The 25893-nt window shown below is 50.0% G+C and overlaps 1 protein-coding gene across 1 annotated transcript in view; it reads left to right on the top strand.

The window, feature by feature from the left end:
• GSG1L (GSG1 like) overlaps positions 1-25893 on the top strand; it is a 269946-nt gene that overhangs the window by 242091 nt on the left and 1962 nt on the right. Inside the window, exon 6 of the mRNA XM_033217915.1 lies at positions 11167-11237. Within this exon, the coding sequence (XP_033073806.1) occupies positions 11167-11237 (71 nt within the window). The remainder of the gene's footprint in view (positions 1-11166; positions 11238-25893) is intronic.

The following is a 25893-nucleotide window of genomic DNA, read 5'->3' as shown; positions in this document are numbered from 1 at the left end:
GGTGTCTGGGGCTGGGGGCTGATGGTAGCAGCTATCTGTCTATCACTGGGATGCATTTATCTTCTAAAAGAGAGGAGATGGAGTAGGAACCGTCCAAAGCCCCCTTCCTTGATGCCAGTGCTCACCGCACTCCCAGCCCAACGCAAAGCCGTCAGATCTCAGATCTGCAAGATCAACCAGCATGGACAAAAGTGGTTTGTGCACAGGGAAGGGAAGTGGTTTGTGCACCTCAACCTGGCTCCTTACACATTCACGGGATTGGCTCAGCAGGGATGGGCATGTCAACTGCATGCCCCAATGGCTCCTGTTCTCTCTCTCCTGTTTGCTGTGGGGGAGCTTTGTGAAGGGCCTGTCTCCACATCCTCACCTCCCACTCACCGTCCAGCCCCCTCCAATCTGGCTCCCACCCCCTCACTCCACGAAGCAGCTCTCAGCAGCCTGGCACGGCACCCACCCGCCTCCCGAATCGCTCTCTCCTCGGCTCCCACAGCCACTTCTCCTGGTCCTGTGCGCCGACGCCGTCTCGGGTTCCCTACAGGGCTGTCTTCCCTTCTGTGACATGCACCTCCTCATCCTCCGTGGCCACGTGGCCGAGAGCTCCCATATTAGAAGAATCCACTCCACCCGATGCCACATGCAGTTGCTTCCTTGGTGTTTCTACTTGGATTCTCAAAGGCACCTCAGATCAATATGTCCAAGACTCATTCATGATATTCACGCCCCCAAATGCAATCTTATTTCCGTCTCTCCCTCCATAAGTGGTTCTGCTTGTGTAAGCTGGAAACCTGCAGTCCTGATGGACGCCCCTGCTTCTTCTTCACCACCCATGACCCTCCTGACCACCACAAGCCCAGGGCCTTCTCTTTATGTCTCCTTCTCTTTTCTCTGTCTCCACTTCCATCGTCCTAGTCTGTGGCTGCAACAGGACTTACCTGGGTGAATCCAGCAACTTTCTTCGTGGTCTTTGCACACCCATTTTTGTCCCCTATAAACTGCTCCCACCCCAGAAGCTGGAATGCCTCTTCAATATGCTAAAGTCATCAGGGTAACGGGACCCCCATCTTTCTCCCTAAAACACTGGAGTGGCTTCCCGTGGCTCTCAGGATAAAGACCCAATTCCTCATCACAACTTCAGAGTCCCACTGTGTACCCCGGGCCCCTTCCCCTGCACGCAGCATCCCCTGATGGTCCACGGCTCCCCAGTCTGGCCTTGCTCTGGCCTCTGCAGCTCGGACCCACTCTTCTCTCTGCTGGAGTGCTGCCTGACACCTTCCCTACCGTCTCCCCTGCCAAGCTGGGCAGCGTCATGCCTCAGATATCCTCACATCTGTTCACCCTCCCGGTGTCATCTGGGTGCCGAAAGGGACTGCTGAGACAAGTCTGGTCAGGAGGTTTCATGCTGTCGATGGGGCCTTTATGGGTGGAAGGACTCCTTAGGGGTTGTCAAAGATGGGGATGGGGTTTTGGGGTGGGGGCCACCACTGTGCCGGTGATTCTTTGTATTGCCAAGTAATCATAGTAATCATTACTAACCCATGCGATTCTAGAAATAACCAAAGAAACCTCCAGGTGTTAATATCTAGAAGTCTTTTTTTTTTTTGAGACACAGTCTCATTCCATCGCCAGGCTGGAGTGCAGTGGTGTGATCTCAGCTCACTGCAACCTCTGCCTCCTAGGTTTAAGCGATTCTCCTGCCTCAGCCTCCCTAGTAGCTGGGATTACAGGCACATGCCATCATGCCTGGCTAATTTTGTTTTGTATTTTTTGTAGAGACGGGGTTTCACCATGTTGGTCAGGCTGGTCTTGAACTCCTGACCTTGTGATCCGCCCACCTCAGCCTCCCAAAGTGCTGAGATTATAGGCGTGAGCCACTGCGCCTGGCTGAGGTCCCTTTTTAAAACCCGATATTGGAGAAACGGGAGACAAAACTGTAAATTACACATAAAGATCAAGCTAAGGCATTGACATGCACATGGCTTTATCTCCTTCTGTGTTATTTTCCAAATGTTTTATATCATGATGATATTTACTTAGAAAATGGGAAAAGAGAAAAAGAGTCTTTCTTAAAAACCCATTTATTTCCCCCTAACTTGCAATGACCTTTTTGACGTGATGTTATGGAATCTTAATTTACTACCTGCAGTCATTTATTTGCCCAAAATTCCTTTTAATTCCATTTTTCATTCCATTGTGAATTGCTTATTTAAAAATCAATGTGTTCTTTGTCCTCTGCGACTGTTTCTTAGATGTTTAGCCTCTGAGACGTGTTCAATCACAGCTCCATCTCATCCATCTGTCTTCACTGCTCTAAATTTACTTCTCGGTAATACCTTGCACGCCGTCACTCGGTGTTGGGGTCCTTTGAAATCGCCATTCATTCTTGAGAGGAACATGGTGCCCAGAAACTGGAGATGGCACCATGGAGATTCAGAACCTTCACGCGGCTCCTGCGATCAGGTCGTCAGCCAGCACCTGTGCACGGGGAGGCGAAAACAGGAGATGGTCCTTGAAGTGAAAAAATTATCAAAGAGTGGTGAGAGAAACATCTGAAAAGAACATCTGGAAGGAATGTTCACTCCCTGAACTCTCATGCTTTCTTTTAAATATCTACCAGCTGGAGGGAGCTTCAGAGGCAGGAAGGAGGTGGCTGGATCTTTGATCATGGCCATTTGCCACCAGGACCATGGGGAGAGGACGGGAGGCCTGGGCTGGGCTAAGCCCCTCACCTGGCCAAAGCCTGGGCCTAGCAGCATTGACCTCACCTGGAAGCCTGCTCAAAATGCAGAATCTCAGATCCCACCTGAGACCTGCTGAATCAGAGACTTTATATGAACAAGCTTTTCGGGTGATCTTGGAGCACCTTTAAATTTGTGAAGTACTGGGCTGGAGGATAGAGCAGGTGCAGCCCCAGTCATAGGATCAGGAGGTGGACGTAGCCAACCAAGGCCAGAGGAGAAAAAAGGGCCTTACAGAACAGTGCTACTCAAAGTGTGGTCCCTGGACCATTGCCCATTTGCAAACATCCTTCGTGATGTAAGGACAGAAATTGAAATAAATGGAAGCTTTCATAGCAAATTGACATTGCTAGACACCCATGCTTGCCTTTTGTATGCATTTTTTTTTCATTTTTTTTAATGAAAAATATTCGTTCAAGACAGATTGAAAATTAAGTGGGAGCCAGGCATATTGGCACACACTTGTAATTCCAGTGGCTCAGGAGGCCGAGGTGGGTGGAGGATCACTTGAGCCTGTGAATTGGAGGCTGTAGTGAGCTATGATTGCTCCACTGCACTCCAGGCTGGGCAATAGGGCAAGACCCCATGTCTAAGAAAGAGAAGAAAATTAAGGGGATTGGGGGAGTCTTAGTCCTTTATCACAGATAGTTGCAGAAGCACAGCATGTAGGCTGTTAATTCATACAAGGCAGTGGCTGGATATTTGGGAAACAGCCGGTCTGGGGCCAGAGAGAGAGGGGCTGGCTTTGAGGATGGCACAGATGGAGCCATATGGGGTAGAGAACATGCCGGGGGATGAGAGCCTGGAGCAGGGGCAGTGGAGGCTGGGGAGGCCCCAGGGCACATGGCACCCACCCCTGCCACAGCACAGATGGGGCCTGATAGGCTCCTTGATGATTCCCCTGGCTGTTGTGGCCACGTTCGTCCCTGGAATCAGGCCGGCAGGTACAGCGTGGCCTCCTAGTGAGATGTCAGTGCTGGTCCTCCCTGAAACCCTCCCTCAGTGTCCTCAGAGCCTCCCAGCTCCATCACTTGCCTGCGCCCGCCTCTTCTGTTAAAAAGAACAAATGCCCAGCCTCCTTCAGACCCCAGACTATGTTGGACTATTGGGAACAGTGACTGTGGGATAGCACAGTCACCTCCGACACTTCTGCAGCAGTTCTGGCAGAGCCAGTGATGGAGGGCCCCCAGCCCCACTTTCCATGAGGACCTCACAATGCAAGCCTGTCCGAGGTGGGTCTGACTGGGAATCCCCTGCCTGCTGGGAGTCCGCAGAGTGCAGTGGAAACTCGCTGCAGCTCCAGGAATCATAAACCCAAGCTCAGACCTCAGCCCTGCCACAAGCCAGCTGCAGGGTTGGAGCTACTGGGACTGTTCACGAAGGCCCATTGTGCAAATCTCCTCCCAGCTCCACATTCAGTGACGTCACAGAGGTCCCTTCAGTTCAGCCACGATGGGAGTATTTACCCCACGGAAGTTCACAAACACTGAAACAGGGCTCTGTTTTGTATTGGGCAGCCAGGCTACCACGAAACCGGGCAAAAGTTACGAATCTATCTTCGCTTCAACTTTCCCATCTGGGAAATGGGGCTGGTGCGGTTCACGTCTGAACAGGTACCTTTGTCACTGTCACCTTTCCCTGGTGCTCTTCTGTCTTTCTAGGCACCAGTATCGACTCCCAGTTAGCTCCTGCTCTGGAACTCCTTGTCCCCAGTTTGGGGGACTCTGTCTCTTCTGGGGCAAAGGGCAGTGCCGTGACCTCCTGTCGGTTTTGCCTGCCCTGAATTCAGAGGGTTTTGATACCTTTGAAGCCCTTCCTCTGCTTCTTGCAAAATATTCCTTTCCCGAGGCAATGACAGCAACAGCTGTAAACGCTGGAATGGAAGAAAGGGTGTGTGTTTGGGGAGGGGTCACTGGATAGTGCATTACAGTAGTTCATATCTTCTGCCTCTGGAACTGGGAGGTGGGGCTGAACATGCAATCACAGAATGACAGGACCAGAAAGAGGTGAGGATGATGATGGTGGCAATAGTAATAATAATATGATGATGATAATGGCAAGCACCAGGCAGTTTTCCCAGTACTGCTCTAAATAGCTTGAGATTTACATTTATTTATTGTTTTATTTATTTGAGAGAGGGTGTCGCTCTGTCACCCAGGCTGGAGTGCAGTGGCGCAATCATAGCTCATTGCAGCAGCCTTGGGTGATCCTCCCACCTCAGCCTCCCCAGTAGCTGGGACTACAGGCATGTGCCATAGCACCTGGATAATTTTTTTTTTTTAATTTTTGGTAGAGACTGGATCTACCTATATTATCCAGCAAGGTTTACATTAAGAATTAGTTTAATTCTTATAACAACCAGAAGAATAGGTACATTTTGTGCCCATTTATCAGATGAGAAAATCAAGACTTGTCCAAGCACAGGGCTGGTGAATAGTGGAGCCACTGCCCCAACCCCTGGAGAGATGTGACACGCCTGGGGTGCGCAGTCCCACCTGATACCAGCTCTGAGCACTGTTTCGCACCAAGCACCCCCGTCAGCCCTTCAAGGACCTTATTTAGATGTGTGGGTGTGTTAGTCCATTTCACATTGCCATAAAAGAATACCTAAGGCTGGGTAATTTATAAGGAAGAGAGGTTTTTGTGGCTTGTGTTTCTGCAGGCTCTGCAAGAAGCATGGCACCTGTTCAGCTTCTGGTGAGGCCTCAGGAAGCTTTTACTTATGATAGAAGGGGGAGTAGGTACATCACACAATGAGAGAAGGAACAAGAGAGAGGTGGAGATGCCAGGCTCCTTTGAACAACCAGCTCTCTCCTGAACTAATGAGAACTCACTTATTACCAAGCCTTTCATGAGGGACCAAAATACTTCCCACCAGGCCCCACCTCCAACATTGGGGATCACATTTCAGCATGAGATTTAGAGGGGACAAATATCCAAACCATATCAGTGGATGTTTCTTACACCACTACCATCTAATTAAAAAGCAAATCTGGCTAGGTGCAATGGCGCAGGCCTATAATCCTAGCACTTTAGGAGGCGGAGGCAGGAGGATTGCTTGAAGCCAGGAGGTGGAGGCTGCAGTGATCTATGATTGTACCACTGCACACAAGCCTGGGTGACAGAGTGAGACCTTGTCAAAAGAAAAAAAAAAAGTTGATCTGTCTTCATGTCTTCAGAAAATGCATAATGTTTCCTGCAGGAAATTACAGTTCAGATCAAAGGAAATTGTCACCTAGCGACATTTAACATTGCTCCTTTTTCAACAGGGAGCTCAGCATTGCTGATGACCCTTGGCTACCTCCCCTGTAGGCTGCTCTTAGCTTCAAACTGTTTTTCCTCCTTCCCTTGCCTCCCTTCCTCCTTCCCTCTCTCCCTTCCTTTTTTTTTTTTTTTTTTTTTTTTTTTTTTGAGATGGGTTCTCCCTCTGTCACCCGGGCTGGAATGCAATGGCGTGATCTCGGCTCACTGCAACCTCCGCTTCCCGGGTTCAAGTGATTCTCCTGCCTCAGCCTCTAGGGTAGCTGGGATTACAGGCGCCCACCACCACACCTGGCTAATTTTCTTGCATTATTTGCAATACTTTGTGCCATATACTGTGCTAGACCCTGAGGCTACAAGCATGGAATGAGAGAAACCCCATCCTTCTCTCTGAGTTGAAAATGTGTTAAGGGGGCCAGGCACAGTGGCTCACGCCTGTAATCCCAGCTCTTTCGAAGGCCAAGGTGGGAGAGTCACTTGAAGCCAGGAGTTCGAGACCAGCCTGGGGAATATAGTGAGACTCTGTTTTTACAAAATATGAAAGAATTAGCTGGGAGTGGTGGTGTGTACCTGTAGTCCCAGCTACTTGGGAGGGTGAGGTGGGAGGATTGCTTGAGCCCAGAAGGTCAAGGTTACAGTGAGATATGATTGTGCCACTGCACTCCAGCCTGGGTGAAAGAGTGAGACTTTGGCTCAAAGGAAAAGAAAAAGAAAATGTATTAGGGAAGGCAGACTATCAGACTATTAGAGAAGTTTAAAAATAGCAGTAGTGAACACGCTCTGAGCCTGTCTTCTGTGGCAGGTCCTGGGCTTGAGTCCTTACAACAACCAGGGAGGCAGTGGCAGTGGTTGTTACTGTCGTGAAATGACCACAGGTATTATGCCCAGTGCACACATGAGAAAACTGAGATTCAGAGTGGCCCAGTGAGCTGCACAGGGTCATGCTGCCTGTTAATAGCAGAGCTGAGCCCAACCACGATTCCTCCTCACTCCACGGCCCAAGGTCTCATTGTGCCCAAAGACTACGCTTGTCTGCTCTGTGTTTCCTGCCAGGGAGCCCCGCCACTGGGGTCACTCAGCCCTTGCCCAGAACCACTGCCAAGCCCTAGCCAGACCCAGAGGGCGGCCAAGACCCTGCAGATTCTGCAGATCTGGTGTCTTCCTTGCTGAATCTGGTGGACAGTCTCAAGTCTGTGCAAGGAAACCAGCTCTTTCCAGAATGGCAACCCTGCGTCATAGAAAGATGGGCAGGTCCAGGCTTGGAGCTCAGCTTCCTCTCTTAGATGTGAGCAGGTCAGCAGCACTATTCACAATAGGAAAGTCATAAAATCAACCTAAATGCCCATCAGTGGTAGACTGCATAAAGAAAATGTGGTACATACACACCATGGAATACTACACAGCCAGAAAAAAGAATGAGATCATGTCCTTTGCAGCAACATGGATGGAGCTGGAGGTCATTATCCTTAGCAAACTAGCACAGGAACAGAAAACCAAATACTGCATGTTCTTACATGTAGGTAAGAGTTAAATGATGAGAACACATGGACACATAGAGGGAACCGCAGACACCAGGGCCTACTTGAGGGTGGAGGCTGGGAGGAGGGAGGGATCAAAAAGCCATCTATCAGGTACTATGCTCATTACCTGGGTGACAAAATAATCTGTACACCAAACCCCCGTGACACGCCATTTACCTCTAGAACAAACCTGCACATGTACCTGAATCTAAAATACAAGTTAAAAAGAATTAAAAGCTGGCCGGGTGCGCTGGCTCACACCTATAATCCCAGCACTCTGGGATGCCAAGGTGGGTGGATCAGATGAGGTCAGGAGTTGGAGACCAGCCTGGGCAGCATGGTGAAAGCCCGTCTGTACTAAAAATTCAAAAAGGGCAGCATGGGTGTGGTGGTGCATGCCTGTAGTCCTAGCTACTGGGGAGGCTGAGGCGGAAGAATAGCTTGAATCCGGGAGGCGGAGGTTTCGGTGAGCTGAGATCCCGCCACTTCACTCCAGCCTGGGTGACAGAGTGAGACTCTGTCTCAAAAATAAATAAATAAATAATTAAAAAAATAAAAATAAAAAGGAAGTGAGCTGGTCCTATGGCCTTCATGATGCAATTCAAACAGTACCACCCCAAGAAGCCTCCGCTGGTCCCTGCACCAGCGGTTTTCAACCCCGCTGTACATTCCAGCCCTGCTCCCCACCCCCCGTAATTAAAAACTCCTGTGGTGGCTTCGCCGTGCAGCCAAGCTGAGAACCACTGGGCTTGACCAGGTGTTCACACGCCATCCACACAGGCTGAATCCCGCCCACCACCCGCTGCTGTCCACACCCATTTGTTTCTATCTTGTCTACGTCTGCTTTCACGGCAGGGGCAGAGTTGAGTAGTTGTGAGCATATGGCTTGCAAAGCCTCGCATATTTACTATCGGAGCCTCTACAGCAAAGGTTCACCAACCCCTGGACTAGATAATTATTGGCCCTGCCAACCTTCTTCATATCCTCCTGGCCTGAAACTTAGCACATGAAGCCATGGTTATTTGTGTATGGATAAAACCAACAGGACATCCTTGAGGGCAGGGGTCTCTCTGGCTGGTCCCTGCAGCCCCCAAGCCCAGCACAAGGCCTGGGTCTCTCCTTGGCAGGTGTTACTGGATATGTCAGCTGTTGAGTGGGGGTTCTGGGCAGCAAGGCTTGGATGATGAGGGAGGGAAGGTATTGTGCCAGGCTGGACTGACTATCTCCTTAGACATCGGCCCCTTTGCTCATAAGGCCCCACTTCCCAAGGCTGAGGCTCCCCGCAGAAGCCAAGGAGGTGCCCACCTTGAGGTCTGGGGGAAGATGAGACTTCAGAGAAGAAACCAGGAGAGACCAGGCATGGTGGCTCATGCCTGTAATCCCAGCATTTTGGGAGGCTGAGGTGGGTGGATCACCTGAGGTCAGGAGTTTGAGACCAGCCTGGTCAACATGGCAAAAACCCATCCCTACCAAAAATATAAAAAATTAGCCAAGCATGGTGGCACACACCTGTAATTCCAGCTACTTGGGAGGCTGAGGCAGGAGGATTGCCTGAACCCAGGAGGTAGAAGTTGCAGTGAGCCAAGATCACACCACTGCATGCCAGCGTGGGCGACAGAGCGAGACTCCATCTCAATAGCAATAACAATGAAAAGAAACCAGGAGAACTGGGAGCCGAGGATGGATGGAGGGGTTGGTTCAAGGTCAAGGCTGTGAAAAGCAGGAGGATGTTGGAAGCTCTTTATGTAATAGGACTGGCCTCTCTTGACTTAGAGGTGCTGGATGTGGCCAGGGAGGTGGTGTTCTGGGGTGAGGATGGGGCTATTATCTGGTCCACCCTCCCATTTAATGTTTGAGTTCAGTTATGACTTCATGATTGGTGATACTCTAGTCCTAAGCACCTCTGCTGATGGAAACTCACCACATGCACCATTATTTGGAAGAGTCAACAAAAGTGAGGAAACACCTAAGTGTCTACCAATGGAGGTATTGAATATTAATTATTCTTTTATATACAGCTATAAGAAAAAAAGGTGAGTGAGATCTAGGTGTACTCAAATGAAAAATTTCTGGATAGTTAAAAAGAAAATCAGGTTCAAAAATATGTTTAATTTGAGTCTATTTGTGTAGAAAAAGTATTAATTCTGAAAAAAAAAATACCAAACTGCTAACAATGTTGATCCCATTACATGTAGATGTGATTATAGGGGGACTTTTGCTGTCTCTATGGTGTTGGAGGTTTTTTTGTTTGCTTGTTTTTGAAACAAGCTTGTGTTATCAGGAAAATAGCCAAGATGTTTTTATTAAAAGACTTTTTTGGGCCGGCCACAGTGGCTCACGCCTGTAATCCCAGCACTTTGGGAGGCCAAGGTGGGTGGATCACCTGAGGTCAGGAGTTTGAGACCAGCCTGCGCAACATGGTGAGACCCCCGTCTCTACTACAAATACAGAATTAGCTGAGTGTGGTGGCACATGCTTGTGATCCCAGCTACTTGAAAGGCTAAAGCAGGCGAATTGCTTGAACCCAGGAGGAGGTGGTTGCGATGAGCTGAGATCGCACCACTGCACTCCAACCTGGACAACAGAGTGAGACTCCATCTCAAAAAAAAAAAAAAAAAAAAAAAAGACTTAACAAAAAAAAAGACATTATCTTTTTGTTGAACTGAAATTTGTCTTTCTATGGCATCAGCACGCATTCCTTTGGTTTGGTGTCTAGGGACACCAGGCTACAGGCAAAATTTATAAGCAGAAAATGTTCAGAGTATGTTCCCTGGGAAGTACAGCCCTAGCCCCTTGGTGCAGACAGTCCTTGTGTAGTGTTATTCAATGCCTGACCTTTTTTACTTTTTGAGACAGGGTATCATTCTGTTACCCACGCTGAAGTAAGGTGATGAGATCGTAGCTCACTATAGCCTCTGTCTCCTGGGCTCAAGTGATCCTCCCACCTCAGCTTCCTAGGTAGGTGGGACCACAGGAACACATCACCACACCCAGCTAGTATTTGTAAAGACAGAGTTTCACCATGTTGCCCAGGCTGGTCTCAAACTCTTGGGCTCAAGCAATCTGCCTGCTGCAGCCTCCCAAACACTGGGATTACAGGCATGAGCCACCACACCCAGCCTCACCTGCCATTTTCTAACTAGGGTGCAAGCTTGTCTTCCCTACTAGGCTGGAAGTCCCTAGTCAAAAAGAAGCCTCCGGAGTTAATTTCCTATATTCATTATGTAGGGATAATCACCATTAACCTTTTGGTGTATATTCTGCCAAAATAATTTCTGTGCATTTCAATGTATAATTCTGAAAACAAATGAAACTGTAAACATCTTTTGTAATATACCATTTGCACATAATTGATGCTCCTCTTTTTGACAGAATGATGGGTTTGCCTCCCTATTCTGCCTCTAATTGATCAGCTACATGGCACTGGGTTGGTCACATAGCTCTCAAAAGCCTCAGTTTCTTCATCAATAGAATGGGAGTAATGATGCCCATCTCATGGGGTGTGGTCAAAATCTCGCAGGGCGGCAGGTGGGAAGTTACTTTGCAAAATGTTCTCCAAAGAAGGGAAGACTGCACTTTTTCAGATCCTGGGTCTCTGCCCACTCATCCTTCTCTTTTCTACCCAGGTTTTTTTTTTTTTTTCTTTCCAGGATGGAGAAGAGGGACGGGAGCGAGGAGGAGGACTTTCACTTAGACTGCCGCCATGAGAGATACCCTGCCCGTAAGTGGCCTGTTTGTGGGTACCTCCTACGACAGATTTGTGGGCTGCCAGAGGAGAAAGAATCCTTGGAGATGAGTCAGGCCAGCCCCCACCCCCCACTGCACCCTGCATTCTCCCACAAACACGTTACAGATGAGGAAACTGAGTCTGGTGTCTCAGGGAGCAAGCCCCTGCACGCAGCTCTCCCCACAGCTTTCCCAGTCGGGATGGGATGCTAAGAAAGGAAAGAAGAGACTGGAGTTCCAGGTAGGCAGGGAAAACTCAGCTCAAGGCCAGGCCTGGGTTAGCCACTGGCCTGAGGGAGGACAGTCCTGGCTAGAAGGAACCGAGGCAGGGAGGTGACCGTGGACAGGAGTCGTTTGAGCTGTGGATACTCTTGGCAGCTTAGATGCGTTCACTTCAAACACTTTGCTGTGGGGCACACCATGAGGCAGAATCTAGGGCACTGCTCAAAAAACAAATGTCAGGATCAGAAAGCAAAGCAGAGAAGAACCAAGGTAAGATTAAAGTTAAAATGGTCAGATCTCGGCTGAGACTGCTGAATGCCCACCACGTGTTCCCCGCCCCATCCCACTCTGTACTAACGGCTTTTCTTGCCTGATCTCATATCCTTGCTTACCCCCAGCCCCTACAGCTGGGATTGTTGCCTAGACTTTGCAGATGAGGAAATTAAGGCTCAGAGAGGTGGAGTAACTTGCCCAAGGTCACATAGCTTAGCTAGTCACTGGCAGAGGAGTCACAGCAGACACTGTCAGTGCCCTGGCCACCTCTCTCAGACCTTTAGGAAGCTCCAGTGGCATCTATCTGTATCTGCATCTCTGTGCCTGGAGGCTTCCCCACTTCCACCCGTAGAAGGCTAGAAGTGCCAGGGAAGTTGGTGTATAGATACCCCAGCCCCCTCACCCTGGAGTGGGATCCCCTGAGGCATGTGCTCTGCAGTTTCTCTGTAGGATAAAGAGGCAGTGATCATCAGGTTTAGTGGCTCTCCTTTCCCATCCCTGTCCTACTTTTCCTCTCTGCCCAATTTCCCTGTTCCTTGTAAATATATCACTGGCATTCAAATTTTTTTTTTTTTTTTTTTTTTTTTTTGAGACGGAGTCTTGCTCTGCCACCCAGGCTGGAGTGCAGTGGCCGATCTCAGCTCACTGCAAGCTCCGCCTCCCGGGTTTACGCCATTCTCCTGTCTCAGCCTCCGGAGTAGCTGGGACTACAGGCGCCCGCCACCTCGCCCGGCTAGTTTTTTGTATTTTTAGTAGAGACGGGGTTTCACCGTGTTAGCCAGGATGGTCTCGATCTCCTGACCTCGTGATCCGCCCGTCTCGGCCTCCCAAAGTGCTGGGATTACAGGCTTGAGCCACCGCGCCCGGCCTGGCATTCAAATTTTTATCTGTGGGTCTGCTGCTGGGGAATCCAAACTAAGAAGGCAGAGATTTAAACACAGGTCTGTCTGATTCCAAATCCTGTGATCTTAGTAACTGAATGGGAAATGGCTCTGCTAGTGGGGAGGAGACAGTGGTGAACCAAGAAGCTTGGGAGGAGGCCTTGTTAGAGAAGAGGAGAGGAAAGAAAGCCCAATTTTGGCCTGTGAGGGGCAGGATACGGTGCTGAAGTGAACCGTGGGCTCACACATCATTGTTTCATGTCTGTGCTAGCATGGAGGGCTTCCTGGAAGAGGGGATCAGAAACCAGGGGATGGATGTGTTTGGAGAACTCCTGCTGCAGGGATAACAGAGTGAAGAAATCATCAGAGAGGGGCTCGGGAAGCACACAGCAGGGATAGAGGCTGAGAATCCTGGTGCATTCCAGAATGTCCTCAGCTCCCTTATTTGGCAGTGAGCCTCCCCAGGCTCCTTGCAGAATGTGCAGGAAACCCTGAGTGGAAAGAGGCCTTGGGGCTTGTATTAGGGGAATCTGGGGACCTGGGTGAAGGTCCCTGCCACTGAAAGAGTCAAGGCACTGTGGCCCTAAAAGCAATCCCTGGAATTAAGAATGAGAGTTCTTATCAGTGTCAGAGGAAATGGCAAAACCCCTCTACCCCACCCCCAATCCCAGTGTCCACAGCTCTCCCCCCACACCCAATCCCAGCCTCACAGCCCTCCCTCCACCTCCAGTCTCAGTCCCACAGCCCTCCCTACACCCCCAGTCTCAGCCCTACATCTCTCCCTCCACCCCCAATCCCAGCCTCACATCCCTCCCTCCACCCCCAATCTCAGCCCCACAGCCCTCCCTCCACCCCCAATCCCAGCCCCACAGCCCTCCCTCCATCCCCAATTTCAGCCCTACATCTCTCCCTCCATCCCCAATCCCAGTGTCCACAGCCCTCCCCCTACCCCCAATCCCAGCCCCACAGCCCTCCCTCCACCCGCAGTCTCAGCCCCACAGCCCTCCCTCCACCCCCATCCCAGCCCCACAGCCCTCCCCTCACCCCCAATCACAGCCCCACAGCCCTCCCTCCACCCCCAATCTCATCCTCACAGCCCTCCCCCTGCCCCCAGGCCCAGTTCCCACAGCAATCCCCTGGCTCCCAATCCCAGTCCCTGCAGCCCTCCCCCAACCCTCATCCCAACCCCCACAGTCCTCCCTCCACCCCCAATCTCAGCCCTGCAGCCCTCCCTCCACCCCCAACCCCAGCTGCCACAGCCCTCCCCCCGCCCCCAATCCCAGTCCCTGCAGCTCTCCCCCAACCCCCAATCCCAGCCCCCACAGGGCGCACCCCCACCTGTTCCCAATCCCAGCCCCTGGAGCACTCTCCCTGCCTCCAATTCCAGTCCCCAAAGCCCCCCCCACTGCTCCCAATCCCAGTCCCTGCAGCCCTCGTCCTGTCCCCAATCCCAGTACACACAGCCCTCCCCCTGCCCCCAGTCTCAGCCTCCACAGCCCTCCCCTTCACCCCCAATCCCAATCCCTGCAGCCCTCCCCCCATCCCCAATCTCAGCCCATACAGCCACCCCCTGACCTGGTGCCTAGTGCCCCCTCAAGCAGCTTCTCCTTGTGAAAGAATCATCAGACCCATTCGATAAGTCAATAGTCTGGAGAATTTCATCTTTCGTTCCTTGGTGAGTGTTTATTGAGCATCTGTGCATGTCAGCCCTGTGGGTGCTGGAGAGACAGCAAGGAGTCAGGCAAGACAGCAAGACAACGGCCCCTGCGTCAGGGGCTCACAGTCCGAGGGGAGAGAGAATCACTCAGTAAGTGAGCTCAAAAACAAACAAGGGAGGAACATGTGGTGATCAGGAGAAAACAGGGCAGGGGCACTCCTTTAGAGTCAGTGCTCTGAGAAGCCACGGAGCTGGGACCTAAAGGGCCAGGAGTCCAGTGAAGAGCTTTGCAGGCAGAGGGACCTGTGTATCCCAGAGCCAGAAGGAGCCAGACAGTGCTTGTGGAATAACCAGGAGACCAGATGGGCTGAGGCAGGAAGAGCAATGGGAAGGCAGGAGGGCTGGAGGCGCCGAGGGTGGCAGGAGGCAGGATGGGGATGGCGTTCACTGTGCAGTGGAGAAGCTGATTCTACAGCAGGCAGCCTGGGGCATTTTAAGCAGGGAGAAGACATGTCCACATTATTTCTCTCTCTCTCTCTCTGTCCCTCCCTAGTTATTTCTCTATGTATGTATCTATCTATCTATCTATCCATCTAATCTATTCATCCATCATCCATCTATTATTCATCTGTCAATCATCTATCTATCCATCTATCCATCAATCATTTGTCATCTATAAATCTTATCTAAATCTATCCATCTATCATCTATTTATCAATCATCTATCAATCCTATCATCTACCTACCTATTTATTTGTCATCTATCTACAGATCCTATCGACCCTATCTACCATCTATCCATATATATATATATATATGTATCTATCTGCAGTGTGGGAAAAGGATCGGAGAAGAGCCAAACTCAAGACCAAGAGACCATCTTGTAACCTACAATATGCACAAAATGTTTGCTGTTGCAGTCATTCTTGGGAGACATGATGGTGGTGGCCTGAACTGTGGTGTTGGAGATAAAAGTGGGTAGATCAAGGACCCTCTGCTGGTAGAATTTTCAGAGTGTCTTGGTTTGGGTTTCCCTGAAAATCCCTTGAGATGGATACAACAGCAAGTGCTTTATTTTGATGATCGAAGAACACCCAACTAGGAGTGAGGAAGAGAGACTAAGAAGGGAGAGAAAGGCAGCGAGTCAAAGGCACAACGTTGAGCCTGCTGGGGGCTGGGGGCACCAGTGCAGAGCACATGTATCTGAGCCATCCCCCTGCAGATAGGAAGGCGACTCCCCTGGGCCATTGTTCAAGGGTTGCTGAGGGAAGGCCGGGTGCATGAGTTCTCTGGAAGTAATGGCTCAGGGCATGGGCAGAGGGACTTGGGCCTGGATGGAGGAAGCCCCCCTTGCACAGTTGGGGGTCAGCAGTGTGCACCACTGTGGAGCTGGGGGGACAGCATCAGATAAGTGACTCATTTGAGTGAGGACCGGAGGTGGGGGAGGGACCTAGGATATGCACAGAACTTTTGCCCGAGCAGTCAGGGGCATGGGGTCCCTGACTGATGGAAGGACATGGGAAGGGGTCGGTTTGTGAAGGGCAATGTTGCTTTGTCTGTGTGGAGTTTGAGGGTCTGGTGAGGGCCTCCGGGAGGCATCCAGATCAATGGAGGGAAGCTTAAAACGGTGGCAGAGAGACAGGCAGGTGCAGTGGAGCATGCCTTAATCCCAGCTCTTTGGGAGGCCAAGGCAGGAGGATCACTCGATGCCAGGAGTTCGAGACCAGCCTGGGCAACATAGTAAGACCCCATCTCGAAAAAAAAGAAAGTTACAATTAGCTAGGTATGGTGGTGCAAGCCTGTATCCTCAGTTACTCTGGAGGCTGAAGTAGGAGGATTGATTGAGCCCAGGAGTTTGAGGCTGCAGTGAGCTGTGATTGTACCACTGCACTCCAGCCTGGGTGACAGAGTAAGGCTGTCTCAAAAAATAAAAAGGTAATAGTATAGTATGGGATGGTTGAAGCCCAGGGACTGCAAAGAGCATGTGGAGAGAATGTGTAGGGTAGGGAGAGACAGTGACAGAAAAGGGGCCTAACCTCCTGGGGGTTCAGAGGAGCCACCGCGGCCGGTGGGGAAGGAGCTGTGGAAAACTGTCAGCTGCCCGCAGAGACTTTCCAAATCCTGGCTTCTCAGGGAAGAAAAGAGCCTGAGATCCCACAACCCCTGCACCAGGTATGCCTTTTGTCAGGAAGCTGAGCATTAGCAGGGATGGCCGTCATTCCCCGGGGAAAGTGGAGGTGCTGGGAACTCTCATGTCAAACAGCGTGGAAGGAAGAAACCCCCTCTGTGGTCAGAGCTGAGGCAGGCGTTGGGGGAATGTGGGCTGGATGCTGGCACGCGTGAGAGATCCCGTGACTTCAGGGGTCCTGAAGCAGGCTGCTTTATTTATTCCACAAATCATTACTAAAGAGGCCTCTCTGGCTCCTGGGAGCATGGAGATGAAAAAGGCACGTTACTGCACCCTGCTGACGTCCGGGTCTTGTTGGCGAGACAGACCAAAGCCATTAGTGCACTGTGTGGCCAGAGCTTGAATGGGGTCAATGCAGGGTCCAGGATAGCAGGGCATGGTGCCTTATCCCACTCAGGATGACTTGGGGTGCAGGAAAGGGAAAGCAGGAAGGGGGATTTAGCCTGGGTGATCCCCCTTGGCAGGACCTCCATGGCTATCATGATGATACCTGCATTTGATTATGCAAACAGCCAGCAAGAAGAACTCGGTCCCCTAGATCTAATCACAATATCTCACCTTTGTGCATGTTCTCGGGACTTCACACTTTTTCACTCATTTAACCCTAAATACAGACCCATTTTACAGACAGGGAAACTGAGGCCCAGGGAGGTTAAGACTGTGCCTTACTCCGTATCACACAGCTAGAAAGTAGCAAAGCTGGGATTTGAACTCGGCCAGTCTGACCTCATCGCTCAACCCCTGGACCACTAGGTGATGTCAGTCGGCAGCTCCATTGGTTGGGCAGGGTACTGAGGATGTGGGGTGTGGGGCGCCTCCAGACATGGCGTCTGTCCTCATGGAGCTCATGGTCTAGAGAAGCAATCTATCAAATGAGTATGGAAATGCTGCCGTCTCAGAATTCGGCCTCTTAGCCGCTAGTGGGTTTTCAGCCAAGAAAATATTTTGGAAATGCCTGGACGAGTTTTGCAATATTTCTGCAGGAAGCAGCTGCTCAGATCCTGCGATGGGCTGACTTGCCAGCAGGAGGAACGGGGGAGGAGGGATGTCAGGGAACCCGCATTATTGAACACTTACTGTGTGCAGGTCTGTGCTAAGCACTTCGCTGCCATCTCATTTGATGGCTGATCAAGCCCTGAGAAGCGGGGATTCTTCTTCTTACGGAGATAGAGAAACTACAGTACTGTAAGGCAAATCCGCTTTGCTGAGCTCTCCGGTCCACTCGGCAATAAAACGCAGCTTGGCATTTAGATCTTGCTCCTTACCCTGGGAGAGAGGAGAGGCCACTCCTTCTTAGGCTTCCAACCCCCTAGGACCCTGACCTCATCTCCCTCTTCCCCATCTCCCATGCTGCCCCAGCCAACCCGACCTTCCTCTTTCTTGAACATGCAAAACTCATTCCCTTTGTAGGACCCTTGCACTTGCTGTTCTCTCTGCCTGGATGCTCTCCCTCTAAATCATGGTATGGCTGACTTCGTCTCATCTTTAAGTCAGCTGAAAGGCCGCTTCCTCCAAGAAGCCTTCCCTGATCTGCACCAGCTTCCCCAGTCATCCCCATATCACCAGGTTCTCTTTTCTCCATAGCATTTGTCCCTCTCTGAAATGATCCTTTATATTCGCATGCTTGGTTTTTGTTTTGCTGCCTCTCTCCACCAAGTGCCATGAGAACAGGCACCTGTGTGCTTTGTTCTTGTGTATATCCCAAGAGTCTAAAATAGTGTGTGGCACATAATAGGTGCTTAATTGTTGGCTTTCAACCTCCACATTTCTCCCACCACCTCCCATCTGATAAGCTACTTTTATATTAGCAATTACATAAACTTCCGGTTATCCTAACTGTCCCAAGTTGCTATTTTGAGGGGCTACTGTGATGGATTCGACTACAATTCTTTTTCCTGAGGAAGTTGCTTTTGAAACCTGCCTTTGGGACTTTGTGGTGCCACCAGCCAGCTCAGGAGCACATCAGATGTGACATTTGATGGAAGCGATGTTGCCATATGGTCCAGGTGTCTGCATCTTCCTTTTGGGGGCAACTGAGGTTTGCAGTTGATTGCAGCTGTCAAGTTCAATGCCGGAGACAAGCTTTTGATTTTGCCAGGTGTGTCTTTTAAGGCTGGGCTCCACGAGAGGCTGTCGCATGCCGGGTGCGGAGGTGGCTCCTGGGAGCTCCATGTAGATGGGTCTCTGCCACTGCTGCTGCCCTCAAAATAGCAGAGGGAATTTCAAGAAAGATTTTTCTAGACCCAGAGCAACTTGGCATTTTTATTAGATCAAAATCAAATCCAATAGAGTCCTGCTCGAGTTGCTTCCTTTATTAAAATGGAAACAGACAGTATTTCTGAAATAAATATCAATGTCAATTTGCTGGGAGCGCAGATGGGCACGCAGCTTGGAGACATCTGAGACCTCAGCATTGGGGGTCGAGAGATCCAAGCCAACAGGAGCATCAGAGCCATATGGAGGACTTGTTAAAGGGTGGACTGCAGGGCCCCACCCTCAGAATTTCTGATTCAGGAGTTCTGGTGGGGGACCCAGGGTTCTACAGCTCTGACTTCTCCACGATGCTGATGCTGCTGATCCACAGGCCAAATTCGGAGTTGTCCTCAACCCTCGGCCAATATCTGTCCCTTTGAAGCTCTTGTCAGAAGCCAGTCTGCATTTTGTCGCTTGCTTGGACTATTCAGCAACTTCTAGATAGAAATTGCTTCTTCTAGGGCCAACTCCTTTACAATCCATCCTCCGAAGACATAAACTTGATCATGTCTTCCCCAGTCCTTCCTAGCTCTGAAACCTCCTATGACAGCAGCTCTAGCGGGGATCTGGCTCGGTGCCCCCCCCTCACACGTTCCCACAAGGCCTTCTCTCGCCTTCCCCTCCTGCATCATCATTTTTCTTTCCGTCACTTGTCCCTCTCTGAGCCTTCCTTTGCTCACTTGTTTTTCTGTTTTTTTTCGTTTTGTTTTGTTTTGTTTTTAGAGATAAGGTTGTGCTCTGTCACCCAGGCTGGAGTGCAGTGGTATGATTATAGTTCACTGCAGCCTTGATATCCTGGGCTCAGGGGATCCTCCCACCTCAGCCTCCTGAGTAGCTGGGATTGCAGGCACATGACGCCATACCTGGATAATTTTTTTTTTATGTTTCCAATTTGTTTTTTGTAGAGATGGGGTCTTGCTATGTTGCTCAGGCTGGTCTCGAACTCCTGGCCTCAAGTAATAATCCTCCTGCCTTGGACTCCCAAAGTGATGAGATTACAGGCTTGAGCTGTCATGCCCAGTTAAATTTTTTTTTTGGTAGAGATGGGGTCTTGCCATCTTGCCCAGGCCAGTCTCGAACTCCTGGCCTCCAGCAATCCTCCCGCTTCAGCCTCTCAAAGTGCTGGGATTACAGGCATGAGGCACCACACCCAGCCTGATCCCTTGTTTATTTCCAGCATCTCCTCAGTGAAATGGGAATGTCACTAGCACAGAGACTTTGTTGCTGCATTCACTGTGACATCCCCAGGGCCTAGCACACTGTAGGTCACCAGTATGTTTCTGGTGTGTGATTTAACTCACTTAGTCCTCAGGAGGTGTGTGCTGTGAGTAGTATTTCTATTTTACAAGGGAAAATACTTGGGTTCTGAGAGGCAAAGTCACTTGTCCTTTGGGGACAAGCTTGTGACCTTAGGGTCCCAAGCCTGTCTGATTCCAAGCTAAAGTTATGACATGGTTCTTCTACTTTATGCCCACTTCTGTCCAAGGCAGTGGTACCACAACCGTGCCTAACCCTAAGAAACACTTGGGGCAGGTGTCAAAATAGACTGCCCTCAAGCGCCCAATTCCTCAGTGTGGGGCAGGCAAGGAATCTGTAGCTGAGAAGTATCATGATAAGGCAGAAAGCCCTGGGGTGCAGGGGTTCAGGGGGCCCTGCTGGGTCTTCTACACCTGCCACCCAGCAACTTCTGCAGCTGCGATGCTCCATGCCTTACCCCTTCATCCCCGTGTGCTCTGCTTTCAGGCCAAACCCGTCCACCTGCCTCCCTGAAACCACAACATTGCTAGGTTTTTCACACTTCCTGAAGAACCTCATCCGCCTGCCAAGGACCTATTTCACACCCTGTTCTTTCTGCATGAAATGCTCTGCTCCCTTCCTCCACTGGGTGGAAAACCAACTCTACCAGTGGAATTGGGAGCTTTTGCAAGTGCTTTTGAAGTCTAGCTCAACTGTCTGGGAATGGCCCCCAGCCCCTTCCCCAGCTCCTGGCAGAGGGGGACACATTCGTCTCCGCCTTTCACTCTCCTGGTGTTTGTCTATGAGCCAAATTTTTATAATGGTTATGAGCCCAATCTTTGTGTTTTTAATTTTTTTAATTGTTATAGATTCAGGGGTACAGGTGCAGGTGTTTTACATGGATGTATTGTATAATGCTCAGGTTGGGCTTCTGATGTACCTGTCACCTGAACAGTGAACAATGGACCCCGTAGGTAATTTTTCAGCCATTACACCACTCCCATCCTCCCCCTGTGGAGCCCCCAGTGTCTGTTATTTCCCTCTCTAAGGCCGTATGTGCCTGAAGGCCGTATGTGCCTGTTGTTTAGCTCCTACTTACAAATAAGAACATGTGATACTTGATTTTCTGCTTCTGAGTTATTTCACTTAAGAGCTGGCCTCCAGCTCTATCCATGTTCTACGAAATACATGATTTCATTCTCTCTCTTTTCCTCTTTTTTTTTTTTTTTTCTTTTTGAGATGGAGTTTTGCTCTTGCCACTCAGGCTGGAGTGCAATGGTGCCATCTCGGTTCACTGCAATCTCTGCCTGTCGAGTTCAAACAATTCTCTTGCCTCAGCCTCCCAAGTAGCTGGAATTACAGGCACCTGTCACCACACCCAGCTAATTTATGTATTTTTAGTAGAGACAGGGTTTCACCATGTTGACCAGGCTGGTCTCGAACTTCTGACCTCAATTGATCCACCTGCCTCAGCCTCCCAAAGTGCTGGGATCACAGGCATAGCCACTGCGCCCAGCAGATTTCATTGTTTTTTAATGGCTGCATAGTTATAAATCCAATCATCTGTTGATGAGAGCCCAACTTTTGGAGTGAAGCTGGCTGGCTTCAAATCCCAGCAGTGAGAACTTGAAAAAATGACTTAATTTATCTGGACCTTGGTTTCCTCACCTGGAAAATGGGGATAGTAATGGCCCCTAACTTGTACTTTTTGAGGATTAAATGAGTCCATAGACAGGAAGCACATTGAATGGTTCCTGGCACACAGCAGGAGTGGGAGGCATGTCTGGTCTTGTCATCCCTTCATATGTGTGCCTGTGAGCACCCAGGGGCAGGGCCGCATCTCACTCACGTCTGTAAGCCCGGTAGCCAATGTGGAGGCTGACACAGAGTACATGCCCAGCACATGTCTAATAAAGAACTGAGGAATCAGGGACCCTGGAAAGAGGTGGCAGCTACAGTGGGCTCTGTCTGATCCCAAGGGTGAGAAAGAGACAAAGAGAATGTCATGGCTCAGAAACGTGGAATCCCTGAAGATGACCCCAGTGAAGAGATAGATGGCCCCCATTCAATCTCCTAAAATAACCTGCCCGAGGTAGACCAGAAGACACAAACTTCCCTCCATACGGGTCTGTCCCACTCAAGCCTGCCCTTCGTCCTGAGCCCTCCACTCTTCACTCATTCTGCAGACACATGCTTTCAACACTGCCTGCGACTGTGCTGGTGCAGGGATGCAGCTGTGAGGGAAAGCAGCGCTGGCCTTTGTCCTCCTGTGACACATGCCTCAAAGGCAAGATGAGGAGAAAACCAGTAAACAGATATTCCCATATATGATGGCACCTCTGAAGCCCTCTCATGGTAGAGATTTGTGGACCCGGAGAGGCAATCAGGGTGCCCTGCTGAGGCGGTGACATTCTGGGCAACACAAGAGCAATGAGAGTGTCACTAGCCGACAGACTTCCAAAGCCCGATTTCTTAGCGCCATTCCCGATTTGTTTTCCACCACTCTTCAAATTTCATTTCTTTCTGGAGGGCAGAGGTCAAGGTTGGGTAGCCAGACAGTTGGCTCTGGGCGGACCTGTGAGTCCTAGAGAGAGAGGCTTTCAGCACCTCGGACAGCGGCTGGGTGATTGGCCCAAAGGATCTTTCCTGTAAAGGGACCCAGCTGATCCGTGCCAGGCTGGGCTACCGTGGGGTCAGGAGCACCAATATCTGCCACCTGTTAACCTCACTCTGCCAGCTGCAGAGAGACCTTGAGCAAGTCGATTTCCCTCTAAGTGCCTCAGTTTCCTGATCTGTGCATTTGTGGTGACATTGACATTACTGGTCTTGAAGGGCCCTTTCAACCCAATGAATCCATTTTGGAACGGTAGATGTGATTTAATTCAATTCAGCAATTACATCTGATCCCCAGATCTTGGTGGCTTAGAGAGGGTTCAAGACAGTGATTCCTCACTGAGAGATGGGTGAGATAGGGCTGGAGGAATCTGATGTTAAATATGTTCGTGTTTTGATATACGGATTTTAAAGGGAAAAGAAATCACATCTTTGGGGAACTTCCTATGGTCACACACTCCGCTAACCTTGGGAGGTTCCCAGAAAATGGAAACCACAGAAACTGCTACCACCCTGTGAGTGGGGCCTTGGACAAACCTTTTCCCACCCATGGGCCTTGGTTTCTCCATTTGTGAAGAGAGGCTCTCAAACCCAACCCACTTCTAGTGCTTCCAGAGCTGTGTTCTTTCCACATCCGTCTGTGTCTGAGATTGGATAGGGAAGGGCTTCTCTGCAGGGCGCCTTCTGGGCCTGCCGACTCCTTTGTAGCTTTCATCCATTTGCAGGCTCAGAGAGGTGAAGTTGCTGTCAGAAGCCACACAACGTAAAAAAAATTCACACAATTTGCACGCGGTGAAGGCTGGGTTTGAACCTTTGGCTATTAGACCAAGTACAGTCTCCCCAGCCCCCTGCCATCACCTGAGCCTTCACCCAAAAGAGGAGAGTTTGAGCAAAAGCATTTTTGATACTGTACAGAAGCTCAGAGCAGGTAAAGCAGGTGCATCCCAAGCGCAGGAATCACTCTCTCCTCTTCCTCCACGATTTCTTCGTTTAAAAAGAAAGAAAAAAGAGTCAGTTTGGGACCTGCTCTGTGCTGGGCCAGGGGTGGAGTCTCAGGGCTCCAGGATGAAGCAGATGCTGGCCTTGCTCATAAAGATGTCTCCCATCCCCAGGTTCGTTGGGGAGACCCACGCTGGCCTGGCTATTACAACACAAAGTGACGAGTTCAGGGAGAGAGTTATGCAGCCTGCTGAAGCGCACAGGGAAAGGAGCAAAGCCTCCATTTTTCAAATGCTGCCTGCTCTAGGAAGCATTCTACAGGGCCACGGAATGCTTCCCAGAGCAGGCAGCATTTGAAAAAATCAGGGAGTCAACAGCCGGAGAAGAGCAGGGAAGGGTGCTCGTACCCAAGGGATCAGCCTATGCAAAGCCATGGAACAGAATCATGGAACAAAGACACAGGCTGGGAACAGCCTCTCATGGGCTGAGTGTAGCCTGAGAGATGCTACTTGGCCTGCAGATTGTTGAAAAGACATTTGAAACCTTAACCGTTGTCATTTAAAAGCCAGGAGGTTTTGTTCTGAGATCCAGGTTTTCAGTTTCTTTGAAAGTTTTGAGGATCCAGCTGGGCGTGGTGGCTCACACCTGTAATTCCAGGGCTTTGGGAGGCTGAGGTGGGAAGATCACCTGAGGTCAGGAGTTCAAGACCAGGCTGTGCAACATAGCGAGACCCCATCTCTACAAAAAATAAATAAATAACTAGCTAGGGATGGCAATGTGCACCTTCAGTCATAGCTACTCAGAAGGCTGAGGCGAGAGGATTGTTTAAACCTAGAGGCTCGAGGCTGCAGTGAGCCATGGTGACGCCACTGCGCTCCATCTTGGGTGACAGAGTGAGACCCCGTCTCAAAAGAAAACAGTTTAGGAAGATCTGAGCCCACATTCTCCACGGTAACAATTGGCACTGTCTCTGACTCACCTCATCCATTTACATTGTCTGCTTGGGCCCACAAGACATTTTGAGTTGAGATTCCTAATCTACAACACAAGGCCCGGGAGAGAAGGGAAATGGGTGGGGGGCCCTGGTGGGCTGCTGGGGCATTCCCCTCTTTACACACACACTGTAAATGACTCTGAGCCACAAATGCCTCTTGGGTAGCCAGAGAAAGGGAGGAGGGCCCCAGTCCTCAGCATCTTGCTCTCTGCATCCAGGGGACAGAGAGCCTATTTTAACTCAGGGAAGGACAGGGATTGTGGCCTTTCCTTTTCCTTAAAAAATACACTGTCACTTTCTTTCTGTTCTGATGATCTCTCCATGGCTCTGCTTTTCGGCCACTGTACAAGCAGCTGAAATTATGCCTAAATGCTCATTTAGAAAAACAATCGTACCTTTCCGTGCACCAAATATTTGCTTCTAGATTAAAAAAAAATAAAAATAAAAATAAAAATAAACCAAACACCTCTATCTTGGCAGCCAACACTTCCAAAGTATGCAATGGTTTCCATGACTGAGGCCAAAACAAATGTGTTTTTCTGAAGCCAAATGATTCCAAAATGTTTGCAAAATGTTTCCCACTGCTTAATAAATATAGTAAAACTTGCAAAACACTAACACTAAAGAATATTAAAAGCGGAAAGAAAAAAGTGAAAGCCAAAAAAATTACTCCCCACCCCAGCTATGGACACAACCATCTTCCTCTTTTTTTTTTTTTTTTTTTCTTGAGACGGAGTCTCGCTCTGCCACCGAGGCTGGAGTGCAGTGGCCGGATCTCAGCTCACTGCAAGCTCTGCCTCCCGGGTTTACGCCATTCTCCTGCCTCAGCCTCCCGAGTAGCTGGGACTACAGGCGCCCGCCTCGTCGCCCGGCTAGTTTTTTTTGTATTTTTAAGTAGAGACAGGGTTTCACCGTATTAGCCAGGATGGTCTCGATCTCCTGACCTCGTGATCCGCCCGTCTCGGCCTCCCAAAGTGCTGGGATTACAGGCTTGAGCCACCGCGCCCGGCCCCATCTTCCTCTTTGACTCTTGTCATGAAGCCTTGTTATTAGAAAGACTCTCCTGATAATGAGAGCTGCTTTGAGGATGGAGAAGGAGCAAGGATCTCTGCATCCCTAGGGCATGCAAGTAGGAGCTTAGCTTCACTAGGAATTCCAATCTCAATGGGCTTTCTGCGAAGAGCCTGTCTCACCCTAAAGTATGACAAGTATGTCTGAGAATCAGAGTAGGAAAATGAAATTATAGGGAACACATTTTTTTAAATGCTGAAATTTGGAGTCAGCAGGAAAGTAATTCAATCCAGCTCCATCAGAGCTGTGACTTCTAAAGCATCTGCTGATCTTTACAGAGCCTCGGCTCCCTCATCTGTAAAACGGGCAGACCCTACCTCTGGA

This window comes from Trachypithecus francoisi, unplaced genomic scaffold (assembly GCF_009764315.1).
Source record: "Trachypithecus francoisi isolate TF-2019V2 unplaced genomic scaffold, Tfra_2.0 Lachesis_group10, whole genome shotgun sequence".
In the NCBI taxonomy this organism is placed as follows: Eukaryota; Metazoa; Chordata; class Mammalia; order Primates; family Cercopithecidae; genus Trachypithecus; species Trachypithecus francoisi.
This window is presented reverse-complemented; position numbering and strand designations above follow the sequence as displayed.